General features: G+C 41.7%; 1 protein-coding gene across 2 annotated transcripts; it reads left to right on the forward strand.

The window, feature by feature from the left end:
* Positions 1-13,213: 13,213 nt before the first annotated feature.
* On the forward strand, positions 13,214-17,994 carry LOC128754479 (prostaglandin E2 receptor EP1 subtype-like). 2 transcript variants are annotated; one of them, XM_053857127.1, is made up of 3 exons: positions 13,214-13,290; positions 16,165-17,045; positions 17,440-17,994. In XM_053857127.1, exons 2-3 carry the CDS (start codon positions 16,272-16,274, stop codon positions 17,698-17,700), a joined length of 1,035 nt encoding a protein of 344 aa, XP_053713102.1. In that variant the 5' UTR covers positions 13,214-13,290; positions 16,165-16,271; the 3' UTR covers positions 17,701-17,994. The 2 variants fall into 2 exon arrangements, with proteins under 2 accessions (XP_053713102.1, XP_053713103.1); XM_053857128.1 differs by lacking the exon at positions 13,214-13,290 and adding an exon at positions 14,377-14,762.
* The last annotated feature ends 75 nt before the right edge of the window (positions 17,995-18,069 follow it).

Genomic DNA, 18,069 nt, shown 5'->3' on the forward strand with positions numbered 1-18,069 from the left:
ATGAAACCTCACAGCATTTCTAAACCATGAGCGCCATCTAGTGGCCTCGGAAACTCAAGGTGCTATTTTATCAACGTTGCAATACTGTTTCATGATACCTCATCTACTCACTAGTCCAAAACATTGGAGGCTGGTTTTTCTGTTAGTGCTTCTGAAGATGAATGAATACATTGAAAATAATGTAATGATATACTGTATACTAATGATGAATTGAATAATAATGAAAAGTGCAAACTAATGAATAAGTGAAAACTAACCCATGGCGGGATAGACACCAGCAAACACCTGATGCTGCCCTTTGACCTTGTGAAGGTCAAGCATATACACAATGTAATTGTTCATTCCAAATACAGTTAGTGCTCAATTTACGTGGAATATTTAGATGAGTATCTTGGATTGACTTGATCTTGATCTTGAACTCCTGAAGAAAATGGAGCCTTGCACCAACAAGGAGGCTGTTTATTTAAGTGATACGAAGATACTGGTCGAATTATTGTTTTTAAAAGCTGCTAGAACCCTAAACTACTTATTGAGGTGAATATTGGCTGCACATTATCCCGCATTTCATCATTATAAAGCATTAATTGTTAAAACTGGCTAGATTTTCACCGAAAGTTGACTCTAAACATCACCATGATTACAAAGCATTAACCATAAATAAGCAAGGAATTACTTTATTAATTGTTCCCCAATCTAAAGTGTTAACTGAGGAAGATACAGTTGTTACAAGTTACATCCTCCTCATGTCCTCACAGCATGTAAAAGAAGGAGGTACGACTCTGCTCTGGTTCCAGAACGTCACACGATCCGTTTGTTGGAGAAGTTTTGAGACTAAATGAGGTCAAACAGAAATGTTTGTGCTACAATTTTGAAACTGGAATGCATTTTAGAGAAGGTACTTTCTGCTGAAGAAAGGAATGAAATGCTCCCAAACAAGCTGCTCCTTTGAGTGATTTATGGAATCGGTCATCATCAGTGTTGTTTCTGGGGAGGTCACCGCTGTGAAGGACAAACACATTTCCTCGTATAAAAATGAAGACTCTTCTCTTTTCTTGATGGAAGCATAAGTTAATGGTGGATCTTCTCATCGTCTCCAGATTCCGGCTCATTATCCTAATGTCCAGTTCAACATTTCCATCATCATTTATTGCCACTAAATGGACACCAGATCTCTCAGCTGAACTGGGTCCGTCCTCTTGTGCATTCTTCCTTTAAGTACATGCTCATTGAGAAGCAGCGCATCAGCATATTCTGCCCTTCGGACCAGAACCTCTTCAGTGAAAAACGTCTTTCTTTTCTCTCTTGTCCTTCTCGATGTCTGGGGGGAGGTGGGTTGTACGTGACCGAGAGAGTTGGAACACAATGACTCAACTATTACTGCTTTATCCTTTCAACCTCAAAAGAATTGAACAAATTGTTTTCACCCCAAACCAACGTCCATCCATCCATTCAGCCTGGGGGATCCCGAGATGCTCCCAGCCCAGAGTAAAGATGTCGTCCCTCCACCTGGTCCTGGGTCGACTCTTTGGACTTCTCCAAGCTGGCCGTGCCTGAAACACCTCCGAAAGGGAGGCGTCCAGGGGACATCCTCATGAGATGCCCGAACCACCTCAACAACATAACGTAAGCAGCTGAAATTGTGTTTTAAATTGGTTCATTTTTAGTTTTAAATGTGATGTGGAGTTCAAATCTCACTGATGTATGTGTAACACCCTTTACATTGTTATTTTTATACCTATTTTTTTAAAGGGAGAAATACTTAGATGTAACAAAGTGATCACTTCATTCACATCATTATTTTATTGACCCTGATCATGATATTTTTTCAATCACAACAGACATGGGTTTCTATGTGCAAGAATTCCTCTATTATACAAAAAAAAACAATCATATAATATAGAAAATGAACATTGATTATCCATATTATGATGAAATATATACATTTATTGTTCAGTGATTTATATGCAGCGTGCATATATTTTTAAAGTGAATTACTGAATGAGCTGGTCTGCATGTGTGGGTTCGAGTGAAGCCTCTCTCTGAGTCGGATCGGTCCTACTGCTGCGGAGGAAGGATTATTCACGATCTATTTCCATCTCCGTCTGCGCTGAACCCGTTCCATCATCGGTTCACGTCACGCCAACGCTCCGCTGGGACTCGTTCACTGTTAATGAGCAGCACTTGGAGGGAAACAGCCGTCAGCCTTCATTGATGAAGTTGATGTTTCCAACTTCGCCCTCACTCTGACCTCTGTCTACTGCAGTGATGGATCGGTGGGACTCGTCTGGTCACTAAGAGATCAGGACAGTGTTCCTAGGGAATGCTACGCGGGATTCAAGTGCCATTCAACAGGTTGTTCTGGGTCTCAACTAATTTGAATTGCGCTCCATTCATTCCCACGACTTTCCTCTGCTGTCTCTGCTGCTTTGTCCAGTTTACTCCGAAAAAGTTCCTGCCAAATGAAAGAGCCTCCCACTTTGTCATGGGGAGATTCCACAGACAGCGGAGCTGCAACACTTTCGGTCTCTTCCAATATCTCGATAGTTCATCTTCCCATCATCATTTTCAAATGAATGTGTTTTGCATGTCTACTTCTTCTGCTGGTGACAACAGCTTCTGTTGTAAAAGGAGAAGCAGTCAAAGTCAGAGATCTATAAATGATCACGTAGTCATGAGTCAGCAGATTTGTTACTGACTGTTCGGGGTATTAAGTATTGTGCATGTCCAGGTTTTGTTTTACACAGATATGTGCGAACGTCCGGCAGCGATTGTGTTACACCTGCATTATTAATGAAACAAAAATGACTACATTACTGCAGTCCGGCTCGGTGGGGATGTTTGGACCACTATGTTCAGGCTGGACGCATGACAGAGGTGACAGCGACCTCTGTCATGCGTCCAGCAGCAGAGAGGACTCACATGGTTCTCACTGCACACACTTTCACGTCTAGCAGGGTTGCAATCAGCAAACCAGAATGTCGAACTGTGAATTTGCATTCATCCCATGAACCTTGGCTCGACAAACAAATCCCAGTTTTGATCCCCCACAGCAGGACAGAGTGACACCAGATCTTGCAGGAACATCGTCCTCTGGAAGCCAGCAACAAAGTAATATGAAACATCATCGTGCTGCAGAAATGATGCCACAGGGTTTTGCTCCGACGTTCACAAGACCCTCTGCGTGATCTGTCTCCTATTTTTGGCTGGACACTGTGTGGGAATTGGGTGGAGTAAAGGTTAAAAACGGATGGATCGATCACCATCCCTTAATAATTTCTGCCATCTCATGTCAGTCAACCTGAATGATCTGTGACGGCGCAGAACCGCAGAACGTCATTGCCTCTAAGGTCATCAGATAATCACATTTCCTGCCTGTCTGTGAATCTCACTGTCTGTCTGCCTGTCTGCATTCATTCATCTTCTTCTCTTTATATCTTACCTGCTCCCTTCCTCATTCTATCCATCCTTTCCCATGAAGATGTGACAACCATTCATTTATTGACCTGTCCTTCCTTCCGTCCTTCCATCCGTCCGTCCTTCGTTCCTTCCTTCCTTCCATTCTTCCTTCCTCCCTTCTTTCCTTCCTTTCTTCGTTCCATTGTTCCTTCCTTCCTTCCGTCCTTCCTTCCTTAATTCCTTACTTCCTTCCATCCTTGCTGCATTCCTTCATTCCTTCTGTCCTTTCTCTTGTCCTTCCATTCATCATTCCTTCAGTCTCTCCTTTTGTCCTTCTTACTTCCTTCATCTTTCTGTCTTTCCTTTTATCCTTCTTGCTCTCTTCCTTCATTTATCTCTCCATCTTTCCTTCAGGCTTTCCTTTAGTGCTTCTTCCTTCCTTCATCGTTCTGTCTTTCCTTTTGTCCTTCTTGCTCCCTTCCTTCCATCCATCTTCCCTTCTTTCCTTCCTTCCACCTTCCTAGGTCTCTGAATTTACAATCCATCTTTTCCCATTTTTTATTAGTCTTTTACCAAATCCATCAATCCATCCCTCCATCCATCAGTCAGCCCATTGATCCTGACTTACCTTTGCCTTTCTTATTAACCTTACCTTACCTTTTATCCTTCCCTCCATTTGTTTGTCTCTGACCAATCCATCATTTTTTTCTTGCTGAACTTCTCTTTATCCATCAATCCATTTTTTAAAAACCTTTTTACCAATCTCCTAGTTCTAGGAACCGGCAACCCTTTACTGTATCTGGCCACTGTGATATCTGACTGCCAAATAAACTTGACCAAAATGACTGACAATGAAAATCATCTTTTCTGTTTAGAGTGAAGATGGATTGACTTCCATTATTCCGACATCAATACCTCAATTCACGACACTAGAGGTCTTTACTCACCGCAACTCCAGCTTCATCAGAGCGTCTTTAGTTCTCTCCTCATTTCCACACATGAATTGGCAAAAAAGTTCTTTGGAGACTGTGATCCATCACATGAGAGGAATTCAGAAAACACAATCAATACGGAACATTTGCATTTGAGGTGAGATGTTGGTCATTTCTCTCATCAGCATGTGTTTCTCTCCAGAGTCGTATTCATGTTGAAACATGAACATCTTTAAGGTCAGTTTATATGACCCATTTTATCATTTCCATGTTCCTCATGCATCCTCCATTTCTTCAGCATGAATATGTGATGGAGGCTTCAGGAGAGCTGTGTTTCACGACTGTGTGATGTTATGAAACAAATGGATGTTGGGAACAAATACTGATAATATTACACATAAATTAAAATCTTAGTTGAGTCATGAAGAATGCTTCACACACAGTGGCATTACAGGATGATATAATATGATAAAAACTAACAAAACATAAAATGTCCTGAGTTGTTCGTTTTCTTTGGCAAAACGCGTCTAAATGCAGCTGGCTTGTGGCCATTTTTGTGTAAAAACACATAAAATCAATTACACCCACACTGCAGTTATTCACTTCAGTATCTTTTTCTCAGAAACATTTATGTTTAATATCTAGCTGGTTTCACACCAATTTAGCCTAGATCTGAATAATGGTTGCCCAAACCTTGACTATATTTTAGCACTATAGACCCTCACAGTCGGTTCTTCTGTCCAACTTTAAAAAAAACCCTTTCTTCTCCTGTAGCCCCTTGTTCTGAGTTTTTGTTAGCTACTTTCTTAGACTTCTTAATGTGTCACACAAACACTTGAGGTGATGATAATCTGTAGGTCAAGTCACGATCCAAATATGGAACTGAAGACCCTGACTGGTTTAGCTCTTGTTCATGTTTTGTACCAGCTGGCTTCTGCCATGCGATTCCTTAAACAGCTTGTCCGCTCAGATTGATCACAGTGTGCTCGTCCTCCTTCAGGGGTGTCGCTCCCCGAAATGCTGAGAAGAATCCTGAAAACAATCCGCAAAGATTAGTTCATCTCCTAATATATGAGTGATCCAGATGTACGGCAGCGTAAGTGGCAGTGTAAGTCACCCGAGCATCGATGACACGGTGAGTTAGTGGACGTGTTGCTGTGACACTAATGACTTTCTGCTGATGAATCCTGTTTACGCTCCGACGTCAGCTCAGACTGTATCGGCAGGGCCTGTTATTTACGACGCGAGAGGCGGATAAATCTGACAGAGCAGACCAATATCCTTTTACAGTGGGGTCAAAAAAGGAAAACAGATCTATCGGAATCCTCATTTGAGCCGTATGTAGACGTCAACCTGTTTCCGCCTCTTAAATGTCATTTTGCCAAAGCTGATTTGCGTGAATCACTTCCCTGCCCCCTCACTGCACACCCGGCTGAGTTTATGCCATATCCGCCAACCGATTCAACTCTACCCAATATTTCACACTCATAAATGTGTCAGTGGTAGCCCATAAGGGTTCTTCTTGATCGAGCTGGTCTGAGGACAAGGACGGGACCGGGCTACACACTTGCTGCCTCGACTGGTAAAGGAGACAAGTAATGACTTGACCAACAGATATTTGATCAAAACTAATCCCCCATACACACGTCTCTCTGTCTGCCTCTCAGTCAGACTGTAAGTTCACATTTGGAGGCACACGTTAAACTTAAGATGACCAATGATAACTGCTGCTGAACACCCAAATAAGAATGGCAATGGCAGGAAATTCCGAAATGAGGAAAACAAACAATATGACAAAAACCATAGCTGTAAAAATAAAAGTAAGGAAGGCAAAACAAGGGGAAAAAAGACATGAAATCAAAAACGACAAAATGTTGACACACATCCCTCCATATTTTTATTGGGTTCAGACCATGAGAAAAAACTAGCAGCTTATAGTCCAGAAAGTTTGGTAAATTGAAATGATGACAATCCTTTAAGATACTATGTGAGAAAAAAACAAACATAATTATTAAGAAAAGCAAAAACAAAAATCTGATCAAAGGAAAAACAAGGGAAAAGTCAGAACAAGAAGTAAAAAAACAAATAATGAGACCAAACAGGTGACGACAAAAACAATATTTAATCATCAAATCAAAAGCTAAGAATAAAAAAAAAATATTTGATCTATCTTGTCTACTTCTGTTCTCGACAGATGGGCTAAAACCAACACTTGAAGCCATGAAACTCTGACGGTGTTTTTCCTTATTTTCATGACACATTCTTGGACACGTCGTCTGTGATGTCCCACCGAGATTCCGAGTACTGTGTTCCAGTACACGAAGATCCGCTCTGCTGAGGGGATCCTTCAGCATAGTTGGGAAATTCACTTTCAACACCAAGAATTCCCTCTCCAGTTGCGATCACACAGTATTCCATAGTGAGTAATTCCAGCTGCGCATATTTATGTCGAGATGTTTTCATGGAGACTCGATAAGACTGGCCACGTCTGTTTTTGAGATTTACACCCAATGGCCTAAAATGGATGCACTTTGAAGGGGAAATTGGAAGCGAGAATCCAATGAACAAGAATAGTTGTCGGGATTCATTCATTTGAAAACCTGTGATCCAAGAATCCACTTATTTCATTCGCCAATCTTCTCTTTCTTACAGTATTCATTCCCAATCTCATCAAGACAGTTGCCAGCTTGCGTAACGTAGGGTTTGGAAAATGGGTGCTTTCGGTGCGAGGTTAATTTAACTCAAGGCACTCTGGTTTCCTCCCACAGTTGACATTATTACTATTGACATACAGAAGTTAAATGTTAACTGTGAACTGTCCGGTTGTCTCTCTGTTTGCATTTAGTGTTGGACCCTGGGTAGCTGGGCTACGCTGCTCATCTTTTTTTTTGTGTAAAATATATTGATCTGCCTTACGTTTTTGTCTTGTCACATTTCAGCCTTGACCATTGTACTTATTTGATTGTTGACTCTCATACATATCTTTAGTTGGGATTTCATTTGAGCCAAAGGGGAAACATCACTTCCAATTTGGACATTATTAATTGTAATAAGCGATGGGCAGAAGTTTCATGACACAGTACTGAGGGGTTGATGAGGTTTCATGAAACGGTGTCCTCTTTTTCAGGGGCCACCAGATGGCAGTGTCTGCTGTAACATGTTTGGACTTGAAGAACTAATTGAATGAAACCCTCACATCATTTCTAAACCAAGAGCGCCATCTAGTTGGCTCAGAAAATTAGGACAGTGTTTCATCAACACGCAATACTGTTTCATCTACCAGTCAAGAATTATAATGATATTTTTTTAAACTAAAGCGGCGAACACCAGAGAAACAAAGTGGTTGGAGAGCGAGCTCACTCTCGATTGAGGTGAATGAAGATGTAGCTAACTTTTCTTGACTTGATCAAATATAATCTCTTGTCCTAGTCTTGGTTCTCAAGTCTAAACGCGGCTCTCCTCACAAAAACTTAAGTTGACATATTCTGGGATTCGGTTGTTGAAGGAAGGAATGAGTAATGGTTTATTGGGGGGAATTTTGGAGAGCCTCTTCAGAACAACACCGCCTACTGAGCCAGAAGAACACAAGGTCAGTTTGAACTTGGTTACTCTTTTTTCTTCAAAAAACACTAGTCTTCTAAAAACTAAATATAATTCCAAGACTTTTGGTACTTGACTGAAGTGAATGAGATGAAGTGTCTCACGCACACATTACGCTGCAGTAAAAGATTCAGATGTTTGTATTTGAATGGAAGAGTCTCACATCAGTGGGACGTTTTTAAGGGGGTTTAATGAGTCTCCCTGCTACTGAGGATCACTGAAAATGTGTCTGTGTTGTGGTCAGCAGGACTGTGGGCCAAGTATGTGCTTGAGGATGTGAAGATGCCAGGACACTTTAACATCCTGGACGTCAAGTAGTTGAAAAGTGAGGCTTCTCTCGAACTACAGAACTCATTGTACATTCACTCTATCGATCTTCCTTTTGTGCAACCCTATTCAAGCTGAGGTCGTGGGGGCAGCTGCTGACGTACAGAGGTCCAGGCAGAGAAAGTAGATCAAGCAGAAAATTGTGAATTATATTGTCTGAAACTTAACCACATGACAGGAAACGTTTGAAGGCTAATATTAGCATAAATCTTTGTGGCTAGCTTCAATACACAACTCACGCACCTCCACCACTGACTCACAACAGGAACACTGTCTGGGTTCCTTCTTCAAGCTCGAACATTCATTCTTTTTCCCATCTTTCCTTTCACCTGATTCAATATTTTGGAATTTCCATTTATAATCTCAGCTCGCTCGCCTGTCGAATAGCAAAGTTTGAATACTAATCTGTGCATGGTATTAAGAAGTCGGTGTTGTTGGTGTAGTTTTTGCTGCACTTGAAATTATTTATGGTTTCTATGTACATTAAGCATGACTTGGCGGCCCAGATTTGGCCTCAGAGTCATGAGTTGGACACATACACCAGCTGGATTTCTTGCAGTAGAAAGAGAAAATTGCTTTGACAAATGGCTTGACATGAGGCAAAACAGAAATACAGGTTGCTCATGTTTCCTATCAGCATGTCCCCACGTTTATTCTTATGTAGGCTTTTCGGCCATGGTAAGACGCAAAGGCGCTGTGACCTTTGACCTTCTGGTCTAAAACATTCAATTGTGTCTTTATATGTCAAATCACAGCATGAAAAGCCGTGGCATCAGATATTGAACAGCGTAACCCCGCATCAGTCAGACAGCAGTAGCATAGTCTGTCCATCTTTTCATGTTGTGACGACCTTTGAATGGTAACTGTGATCAGTTACACTGTCAAAAGTGAGTCTCCGAAGACAAACTCCAAAACACATAGCGACTTCACATCATTTGACAAGCACAAAGGTCAGACTGGATTCCAGCAAAGATTCATATCCATCAGTCGTAGCACCATGATGCTGCGCCATCACCAAAGTGAGGCGGGTGACTGTGGTGGCTGAGGTGAATGGTCCATTAGTCCTATTCTTTCCATCAGTCAGCTGATCAGTTTGATTTGTTTGGGCCATCGAAAAGCATCAATAAATAAACTGACGATATAGAGAAAACAATTCTGCTATATCGCTCTTATAATTTCTCGCTATTACAATTATTGTTGCCTTAAATCGTTTTAAAACCAACTCACTGGTGGCACTAATATGCTCTTATATTGAGCTCTGCTGCCATTCATGTTAACTGGGGATCAATAAACCACCTGCCCTCCGCAGATTGAATTCATCAAGATGTCAGCTTTTATCTATTTTTATCAGGGTGAGAAAACGGTCTCAGGCAAGAAACGTTAGCATCGGCACATGTGGTCACTGTTTTCTGTTTGCAAGGAGACATAACTCCATCATCTCTCTGTGAGGCTACAAAAAGACTTTTTTTTTACTCCTGAGAGAGAAGGAGATCATTTTTTCTCTCTTCTGTCTGTGACCTCAGTGGACGATTGTGCCCCCGGGGTTATATTTGTGAAAACATTTGATTTCCATCTCCCTCCACCTGCTGGAAACCTCAGGTATTTGTTTGCCATATTTCTGTTCACTAGAAAACTCGATTTGAGCAGCCAAAAATAGTCTTTTGAGCATCAGTGTTTCCATTATTTCCTTTTCATTCACTTAAAAAAATTGCATCATTGTTCACCTGAAGTAAACAACTATAAATAGAACATAGTGGTGAAGATGGCGCTGTGGCGGCATGGCAGCGTGTGCCAGACCGACTGTGGTGCATTGAGGAGAGCAGGAGGAGAGTGCACTGCAAATTATGTGGTTCTTAACAAGATAAAAAGAAACTTACATTTAGAAGTGTTATATAATTTCTTATTTTAAGCATGGATTTCTTATTTCTGTTTTTTGAGTTTTCCTAAAACGTTATCTCAAGCTAATCTTTTTTGTCTACAATAGACAGGAAATATTCAAATGTGGTACATAACTGGTAAAATATAATGCCCCTGTCTCCGCAAAATAAATGATGCTTAATGCTACATTCAAGTGTTTATTATCGCTCTTAGATCCAAGCATGTTGAGATACAGCCATATTGCATACTTGTCCCGGATTTGTTTTACCAAATCAAGCCAGGCATTTCTCTTGATTTAGGTATTTGTAATCCGTCTTCTTGTCTTGAGCGAGAGACTCATTGTAAGTAAGATATATTTGACTCTAGTTTAAATCACTCACTTTCAGCTGAATGTCAAGTACTGACTATCAAGAATTCAGCATATGGTGCTTTTTTTTCTAGGTCACACACTTTCACCATGGAATTTGCGAGCTTGTTTTTAGAAGATCTCAAGATGATCTCAATCCATGGATAGAACATTTTACTAAAATCAAGCACTTTTATTCTTGATATCAGTGTCAAAATATTACATTTGGAGCACACTTTTTTGCAGTGTGTCAGACTTGGACGTCTGGGAAGTCTGCAGAGCAATGGTGGGCGGCGATTTTGAGCAGCATACTGGTGTCTCTACATCCATGTGTGTTTGTTCTGGACAGCAAAGACCTGTCCGTTTAATATGACAACCCTTTATATGCCACTCAAGATGCCGTTCCTGGATTCAAAACAAACAGGCGTAATGGCAGACTACACAACTCTGTGATTACTTTTCAAAAATAATTTTGGTTGATATTGAAAAACAGCAGATGCCAGAGAAAATCTACCCACTCCAGGTCAGGTAACAGGAGCTGGTGAAAGTGTGTGGCTGTGTGCGTGGGCGAGACCTGACATTGGACGCACACTAATAACATCCCTGCGGCCTTGATAATAAGTCTTGGCTCTCCTTGTGGCAGACCCATTTAATTATCAGTCTGACAGGACCTGTCATGGATCAATGCACGACGCTCGGGAAGCCTTTACTTTTACTAGCGCACACAGCAGCAGAACAAAGTAGCTGAGGGGGGCATGCGTGTTATTCTTGTCTGTGATGCTCTTTTGGGCTACACCTGTCTGATGTGTAGCTGCTGATAAATTACAACTCTGGACTGGGCTGATTTCCTGCTGCTTTCTTCTGGTTTATTCATTTAAAGTTTACCAGATGGAAGGAAATAAGAAAGGGTGTGTGGGACAAAGCATTCATGAGGTAAACATGCACTTCAATTATTTGCCGTATTTGGTGTTGACCGAACTCATTGTGCTCCAGCTGTGCAGCAGCCGGTGTTAAATAGCAAAGTCAACTGGTCATCTGCAGTTTTTCTTACAACCAATTTTTGTACTTTTGTGAAACTACTTTGGTGCTTCAAAACTGAAGTGGATATGTGATCAACTGAAGACATGCTCTTCTTGTGCCAGTGTTCTATGGGGCTAGAAAAGGGACAGCTCTGGTATCTGAAAAAAACACATTGTCTGAAAAAAAGAATATAGGCATTGAAAAAAAATATTGTCTGAAAAAAAGAACATAACATTTTTGTATTGAGGTTGGAAACTAGAAAGGTGTTAAAATTAAAAATACAAATATATTTCTATATTTATTTTTTCAGCCAATATTCTTTTTTTCAATGCCTATATTCTTTTTTTTTCATGCCAAAGTAAGTTGTCCCTGTTCTAGCCCCACAGTGTTCAGTTTAGGCAAGTGTGCAGGACATAAGGAGCCCTAGACTTTAGTCTACCTTACCTCTACCTTAGACTTAGTCTATCTGAAGCTTCTTCTCTTCTTCTCTTCCAGAGAAACATCCAGGAGCCACCTTTTTACAACTGAGACCTGTGGTCTCCGATTTGGAGGAGCTAATGCTTCTTCCAGCTGTTTCACAGTGGAGCTAACCTCACCACGTCATCTGCATTACACTGAAGCATTCAACTTCTTTCTTTCTTCTTTCCTATCACCCCACACATTAGACGCCGTCCTTCTGTCACAATAAACTCCATGCCCTCCACTTGTCCCTTCATCCTCCAGCTCAGTCATTTATCTGTGCGGCTCAAGTTGCATCCAGCAATTCACAGATAGAGCTGGTGTCATGGCACCAGATAATGCCGCTGCCTTCCTGGAGGTCCTTGTCTTCTTCAGCCTGCTGTTTTATTTCCCCCCGGCACCAAGGTCGGGCTGTCAGCTCGGTCAGAACACAAATGGAAATAGTGATTAGAAAATGGTCTCCATTATAACCCCAGACAGTTTCAGAAAGACAAACACTGCTGCCGATGTCGCCCTCAGAACCGTCATTTTGTCATCTCTGGAACGTTCAAGACAGAGAGCCTGGGAACAGACAGCTTATTATCGTCTGTACTTACAATCATAATAATTTCAGTGCCTCAGTATCAAGTCTGGAGGAATCAATAAGATTTTTGCTGGTTAAAAGAGCCTGTGTCCGTATGCTTCAGTGCATTCCATGTTAAAGACAATTCATTGTAGGAGGAGAGAGACTCCAAGGAAACACTCACATTCTCTTCATCCTCCTCACCTTCACCCTCTTCATCACCCATGTTTGGTACCAGGAAAAGCATGGGTCAGAGTCGCCCCCTTGATGTTTATGCTTATTTATGTGTGCAGATTCTACTTAAATTTGATCATTATAGTGTCAAATAATGTGTTTACTCTGTCAACCTTTCTATGTAGATGTTTCCCTCGCAGTCCAGACGACGTGTAGCTTTCCACATCACCTTGATGCTGCGGTGTGGTACAAACAAGCCTGAGACACAGTTTCACAGTGTCCCGTCGATGTTATGGAAAAACAGCTTCGCTGACCAAATAAAAAAGGTGCTTTTATCCCCAGACTAAAGAGTGTTCTGTAATCAAACAGACACTTTGAGTCTTCCAAAATATCTATAAACATATCCAAATAGTTCCATCCTAAATACCTGACTTTAAAGATTCCAGTGGTTTTGGAGATCTTTGTACTTTGTGGTCTAAAGAGCCTCAATCCAATAAACCTCAGACTTATTATTGGAAGAGTGAAGAGGCCAGATGGCAGCAATGGAAGAACAGAGGGTGAGGGGGACACGAAGGTTTCTGTTTTCAAAGGAAAATGTGAGTGAAGTCCATATGGTTTATGTTCAATGAGTCAAAAAATGTGGGTCATTTGTTCTGATAATACCAAATATTTACGTTTTTGTTTGCTTGAGTGATTTTGTTTGTCTGAAATTCACGAGCTCAGTGAAGACACTTCTCATGTCCTCAAAACACCTTATTTTCTTTCTGGTCTTCACACTTAAAATTCACGTTAACAAGCTAATTTCAGAATCCCTCTGCGAACGCCTCTCACGCTCCTTAAAAATACAAAAAAGTCTTTGTTTCTCCGTGAGCTTGTGCTCTCCCCAGCCGTGAGCCCAAAACAAAACTTGCCAAAGCCATAACCAGTGGATTTGCGTGACCAGCGTCGCTGGCTGTTCCTTGTCAAATTAAAACAAGCTCATGGAGTTCGTGACGAAAAGCCAGAAATTGTAAACAAATTATGTCTCATTATGATTTTCTCTTTGCAGCTGCCAATCAAAAATAAAGCAGCATGTTTTCCAGCAGCTGCTTAGACCTTGATGAACATATCCACAACAGTTCTTAGTTAATATTAAATGCATTATTTCCATGTACAAAACAAAGACATCTGCAACCAAATCATGTTGTCACAAACATTCACATGAAATTTGCATTGAAGGTGCACATTTCTAACCACACTGTGTTCTTTAAACAGTGCTGATGACAGGCTTTGAATGCCTTCACTTTTGATATGTCTTATCACAGAGGCAGGCAATTCACTACTGTGTGTACTGTGCGGGACCAAAAGACCTGACCAAAACACTTTGAAAAGCAAAATTTTTATTTATATATTTTTGTTTGATATTGTGTTTGATTATAAAATATTATTTCGTTGTATACAAATATTGACTAAATATAGCGAAATCAATTGAAATGTTCCGAATGCAAATAGATGATCCTGAATATCTATATGGGTCAAACGTGGGTCAAGAAATAAGCATTTCTTATTAGAAGGCAAATATATAAATAAAGAAAAGGTAGGGAGACCAGCGGGTCGACTTAAAAGGTATTACTCCAGTTGAAAGATCTGCGCTTCAGAAAACTGTTGTGGGAAACCTCTTGCAAGAACAGTGTTACTTTTCTTTTTTTTTTTTTTTTTGTTCATTCCCAGAACATAACGGCCGTGCAGCCGTCGCGCAGTGACGTCAGAAGGCACCGCTGCTGCTACAATGGGGTGAAACGGTGACTGAAGTGAGTCGAGATTTAACCATTTATAGAGAGATGAGATACACCCGCGAACTCTGGAACAAAGACTTGATTCAAAATTCAAATCTGCGCTTAAGAGTCGGTTTTGACATTTCGGCAGCATGAGAGAAACGCACCCCCGTGGTGCCTTCACGGACCCCGGAGCAGAGGACTTGCAGACAGGCGGGCATCGCTTCTCAACAGAAGGAAACCTCAAAATGCACTTTCTTTCGGCGGCTTAAACCAAATATTTCAGCTATTTTCAAACTTTGAGTCTGGCGGCGGTAAGTTTATGCACTGCATTTGCATGCGTTTTGTATAATGGGTCGTTTTTCTTCTGAAGGTTATTTAAAATCATATGCACAAGTGGGGTCCTTAAACTTGCATAACGGCTGACAATGGAAATATAAACCTTTTTTTCATGTCCTGTGATTAAATTGAAACAGAAATTGGAACAAATTTTTTTTTTTTTTTTTTACAGTATATTATAATATTAGATTTGCATTCAGATTGAATGTGATTTACTGGTGTTACAATTTGTTTTTGGCCCTGTTAGGCCACTTAAAAATGATGAAAAACTCTTGTGAAGAACATGTACTTCATTTACCACAAGTACTGGCTGACTGAAGATAGAAACAGCTCATACTGTGACGGTCTTTGATCAAGTCAGCTGCCTCATTCTCGCACAATATGAAGCTAACATGTCACACACTTCATGGTTGTCATCCTTTGCTGTGAGCAGTTCCACAGCCTGGGTGTGTTTCTGTCTTTCAACACAGGTTTTCTGCATGACTTATGGCATGGTCATGGTTACTTCTTGTATTTTGACCAGTCTCACTGGAATGGTATTTTAGCCGGTGCCAAATCTGGTTATGAAATGTGGATGTCATTTTGGTCCATGTGGAAGAACAGCACAAAAACAAAATAAAATGTCTGTCAGGGTTAAAAATGTGGGGTGGTGTTATGTGCCATAGTTGGACCTGCCAAATAAATACAATCAGAGGGGGTTTAGTGAAATGTGAAAAACACTGTGTATCACCACGGATCAGGCTGTTGTTGACGTCACCTCAGAGGCCGATAATGACTTGTTTTTTCATCCCTGAATTGAAGATAAGTTTCAAGGTGATGTTGCATTGACCAATCCAAACAAAATCATGTGACCAAGTCCTCCAGTTATTAGTTCTAGGATCTATACAATATCTTGTACTCTAAATATCACCTGTGACACTTGTAGATACTTGTGATTCTTGTTCCTTGGCCTATTGATTTGTATAAGCTTTCCAAAAGGTCCATCCAGGAAACTGATCTCCTTCTTGTCTGAGGTTGTGTCTTCAATCTCCTTAGGTACAGCTCCTCCAGGTGAGTACAGAGGCGTTGCCAGGCCAACCAAGAGTTATAATCTCGCCAGTGAGGCCATGGCCTTCTATGTGGGCTTCCTCCCTTTTAGACCACCTCACCAGTATGGTGTCGACTGGATGCATGAGCATCCTCTGGCATCTCTGGAGTGGTTCTTCTTTGAACATCTCCCACTAACCCTAAGAGAATGATGACACTCTGTATTCAAGTACATTAGTAACGTAAATGTTTCAGTGCAAAGAGTCGTGTGGCAGTGTGTTTTCAGAGACAAATGCCAGACAGCAAGACTGCACATGTTCATTCTATCATCAACTCATCATTGTCTTTCAGATGGCCGTCACGATGGACCACCTGCCGACACGGGCTGCTGACCTGTTACAGCTCCTTGGCTTTTTATCGCTCGTCTCTTGAATGACAGTGGAGGGCCGGCGCAGGACATGGAGGCAATTGAGGAGCCGCAGGGAAACGTCTCCTTGCATCAGTCCACCACCAGAGGAGTTATCATGACCGTCTTCTCCATGACTCTTGGAATCATCTCCAACATCGTCGCCCTCTTCATCCTAGTCGACGCCTATTCGCAGCAGCGCCGCCGCTCCAAACCCACTTTTCTGTTGTTCGCCGCATCACTTGTTGTGACAGATTTTTTTGGCCATGTCATCCCCGGGGCCCTGGTAATCCAACTGTATGTGTCTGGTGGTGCGGGCCCAGTTAGCACGTCGGATGGCATGTGTCAGTTCCTCGGGGGTTGCATGGTGTTCTTTGGCCTGTGCCCTCTATTCATGGGCTGTGCCATGGCGGCAGAACGCTGCCTGGGGGTGACCAGGCCGCTCCTACACGCCTCCCTGGTCACCACCACCCGGATTAAAGTGTGTCTGGCTGGAGTCTGGCTGGCAGCTCTGTGCGTGGCCTTGTTACCCTGCGTCCACCTGGGCTCCTATAGCTACCAAGAACCTGCCACCTGGTGCTTCATCAAAGTTCTCAGTGACACCGAAGCTGTGGACGTCGCTTTCATGGCCCTCTTCTCTGGACTGGGTCTGGCCGCGGTGGTCATTGCTCTGGTGTGCAACACCATCAGTGGACTGACGCTGGTGCTGGCTCGGATGAGACGGAAGCCAGGCTCCCATCATTCCACACATTCACATGACATAGAGATGGTGCTGCAACTGGTGGGAGTCATGGCCACTTCTTGTATCTGTTGGTGCCCCCTGCTGGTGAGTACGTGGAAATACAGTTGAACGATACACTAACTCAGAGAAACACTTTCAGTTTAAAGTGTGAAAAAGAGTTTCCACCTAAATTTGGGGAAATAATTTGATAGATATTAATTTGAAAGAGAACAGCACAAATAGTTGAAAGTAGAGAGAAAGCGACCAAAAGTTATAATGTCCCATAAATAAATTTACCTTTGTTGGTTTCAACCCCAAAAGAGCACCACAAAATTCATTCTCAGCATTCATAATTCAAAATGTTTTTTTCTCGCGTCATAATGATGATATTATATTTGTTACTTCTAATTTTAGCAGAATATATTCATGTTGGTTCGACCAAACATTTAGTTTTAATATGATTGCTGTAATTCATTACTCTTTTTTTCTGTGTCTGCAGATCATCGGCCTAATGTCAGTGATTCAGTCGTACACAGGATCCCTGACTGAGGTCCATTCCCACTACAGACTGTTGATGACTGGGGTGAGGCTGGCTGCCTGGAACCAGATCCTCGACCCGTGGGTCTACATCCTGCTGCGACGCACTGTCCTGCGCAAAATCTACCTCTTCATTAAGTGCCAGTTGGGATGGGGAACAACCAATAGCCAATGGGAGTCTTCGTCATTTGCCGGTTCAGACAAGAATGTCACTCAAGTCTGAGTCGAGATCGATATTCATTCACGTTTCCAAAAAAAAAAAGCAGCTAGGTTTTGATAAAGGTATTACATAAGACTTCAGTCCCTCTTGATATCAAAGCACCAACTTTCATGAAAACACTTCCCAGACCACATGTTCCTCTTATGTAACCACGCTGTAACTATTCGCTTTCAATGTACAGAACAGCTGAATCATTGCAACCAGCAAAGGTCGCTTGCATTTATAGGTGGAGTGAGTAATGACCATTGAATTCTCGGGCATGCGGTTCAATGATATGTTTAACTGGTGTTGTTTCAATGTTAAGGGAATTATATTGTTGCGTTTTAAAAGAATAAAGTGATGAAACATGTTAGCTGGGGACGACAATCTTTT

This window comes from Synchiropus splendidus, chromosome 2, assembly GCF_027744825.2.
Source record: "Synchiropus splendidus isolate RoL2022-P1 chromosome 2, RoL_Sspl_1.0, whole genome shotgun sequence".
In the NCBI taxonomy this organism is placed as follows: Eukaryota; Metazoa; Chordata; class Actinopteri; order Syngnathiformes; family Callionymidae; genus Synchiropus; species Synchiropus splendidus.

Coding starts and splice junctions, on each gene's coding strand:
- LOC128754479 (XM_053857127.1), top strand. CDS start 16,272: ATGGAGGCAATTGAGGAGCCGCAGGGAAACGTCTCCTTGCATCAGTCC. Junction 17,046..17,439: donor TCTGTTGGTGCCCCCTGCTG/GTGAGTACGTGG, acceptor CTGTGTCTGCAG/ATCATCGGCCTAATGTCAGT.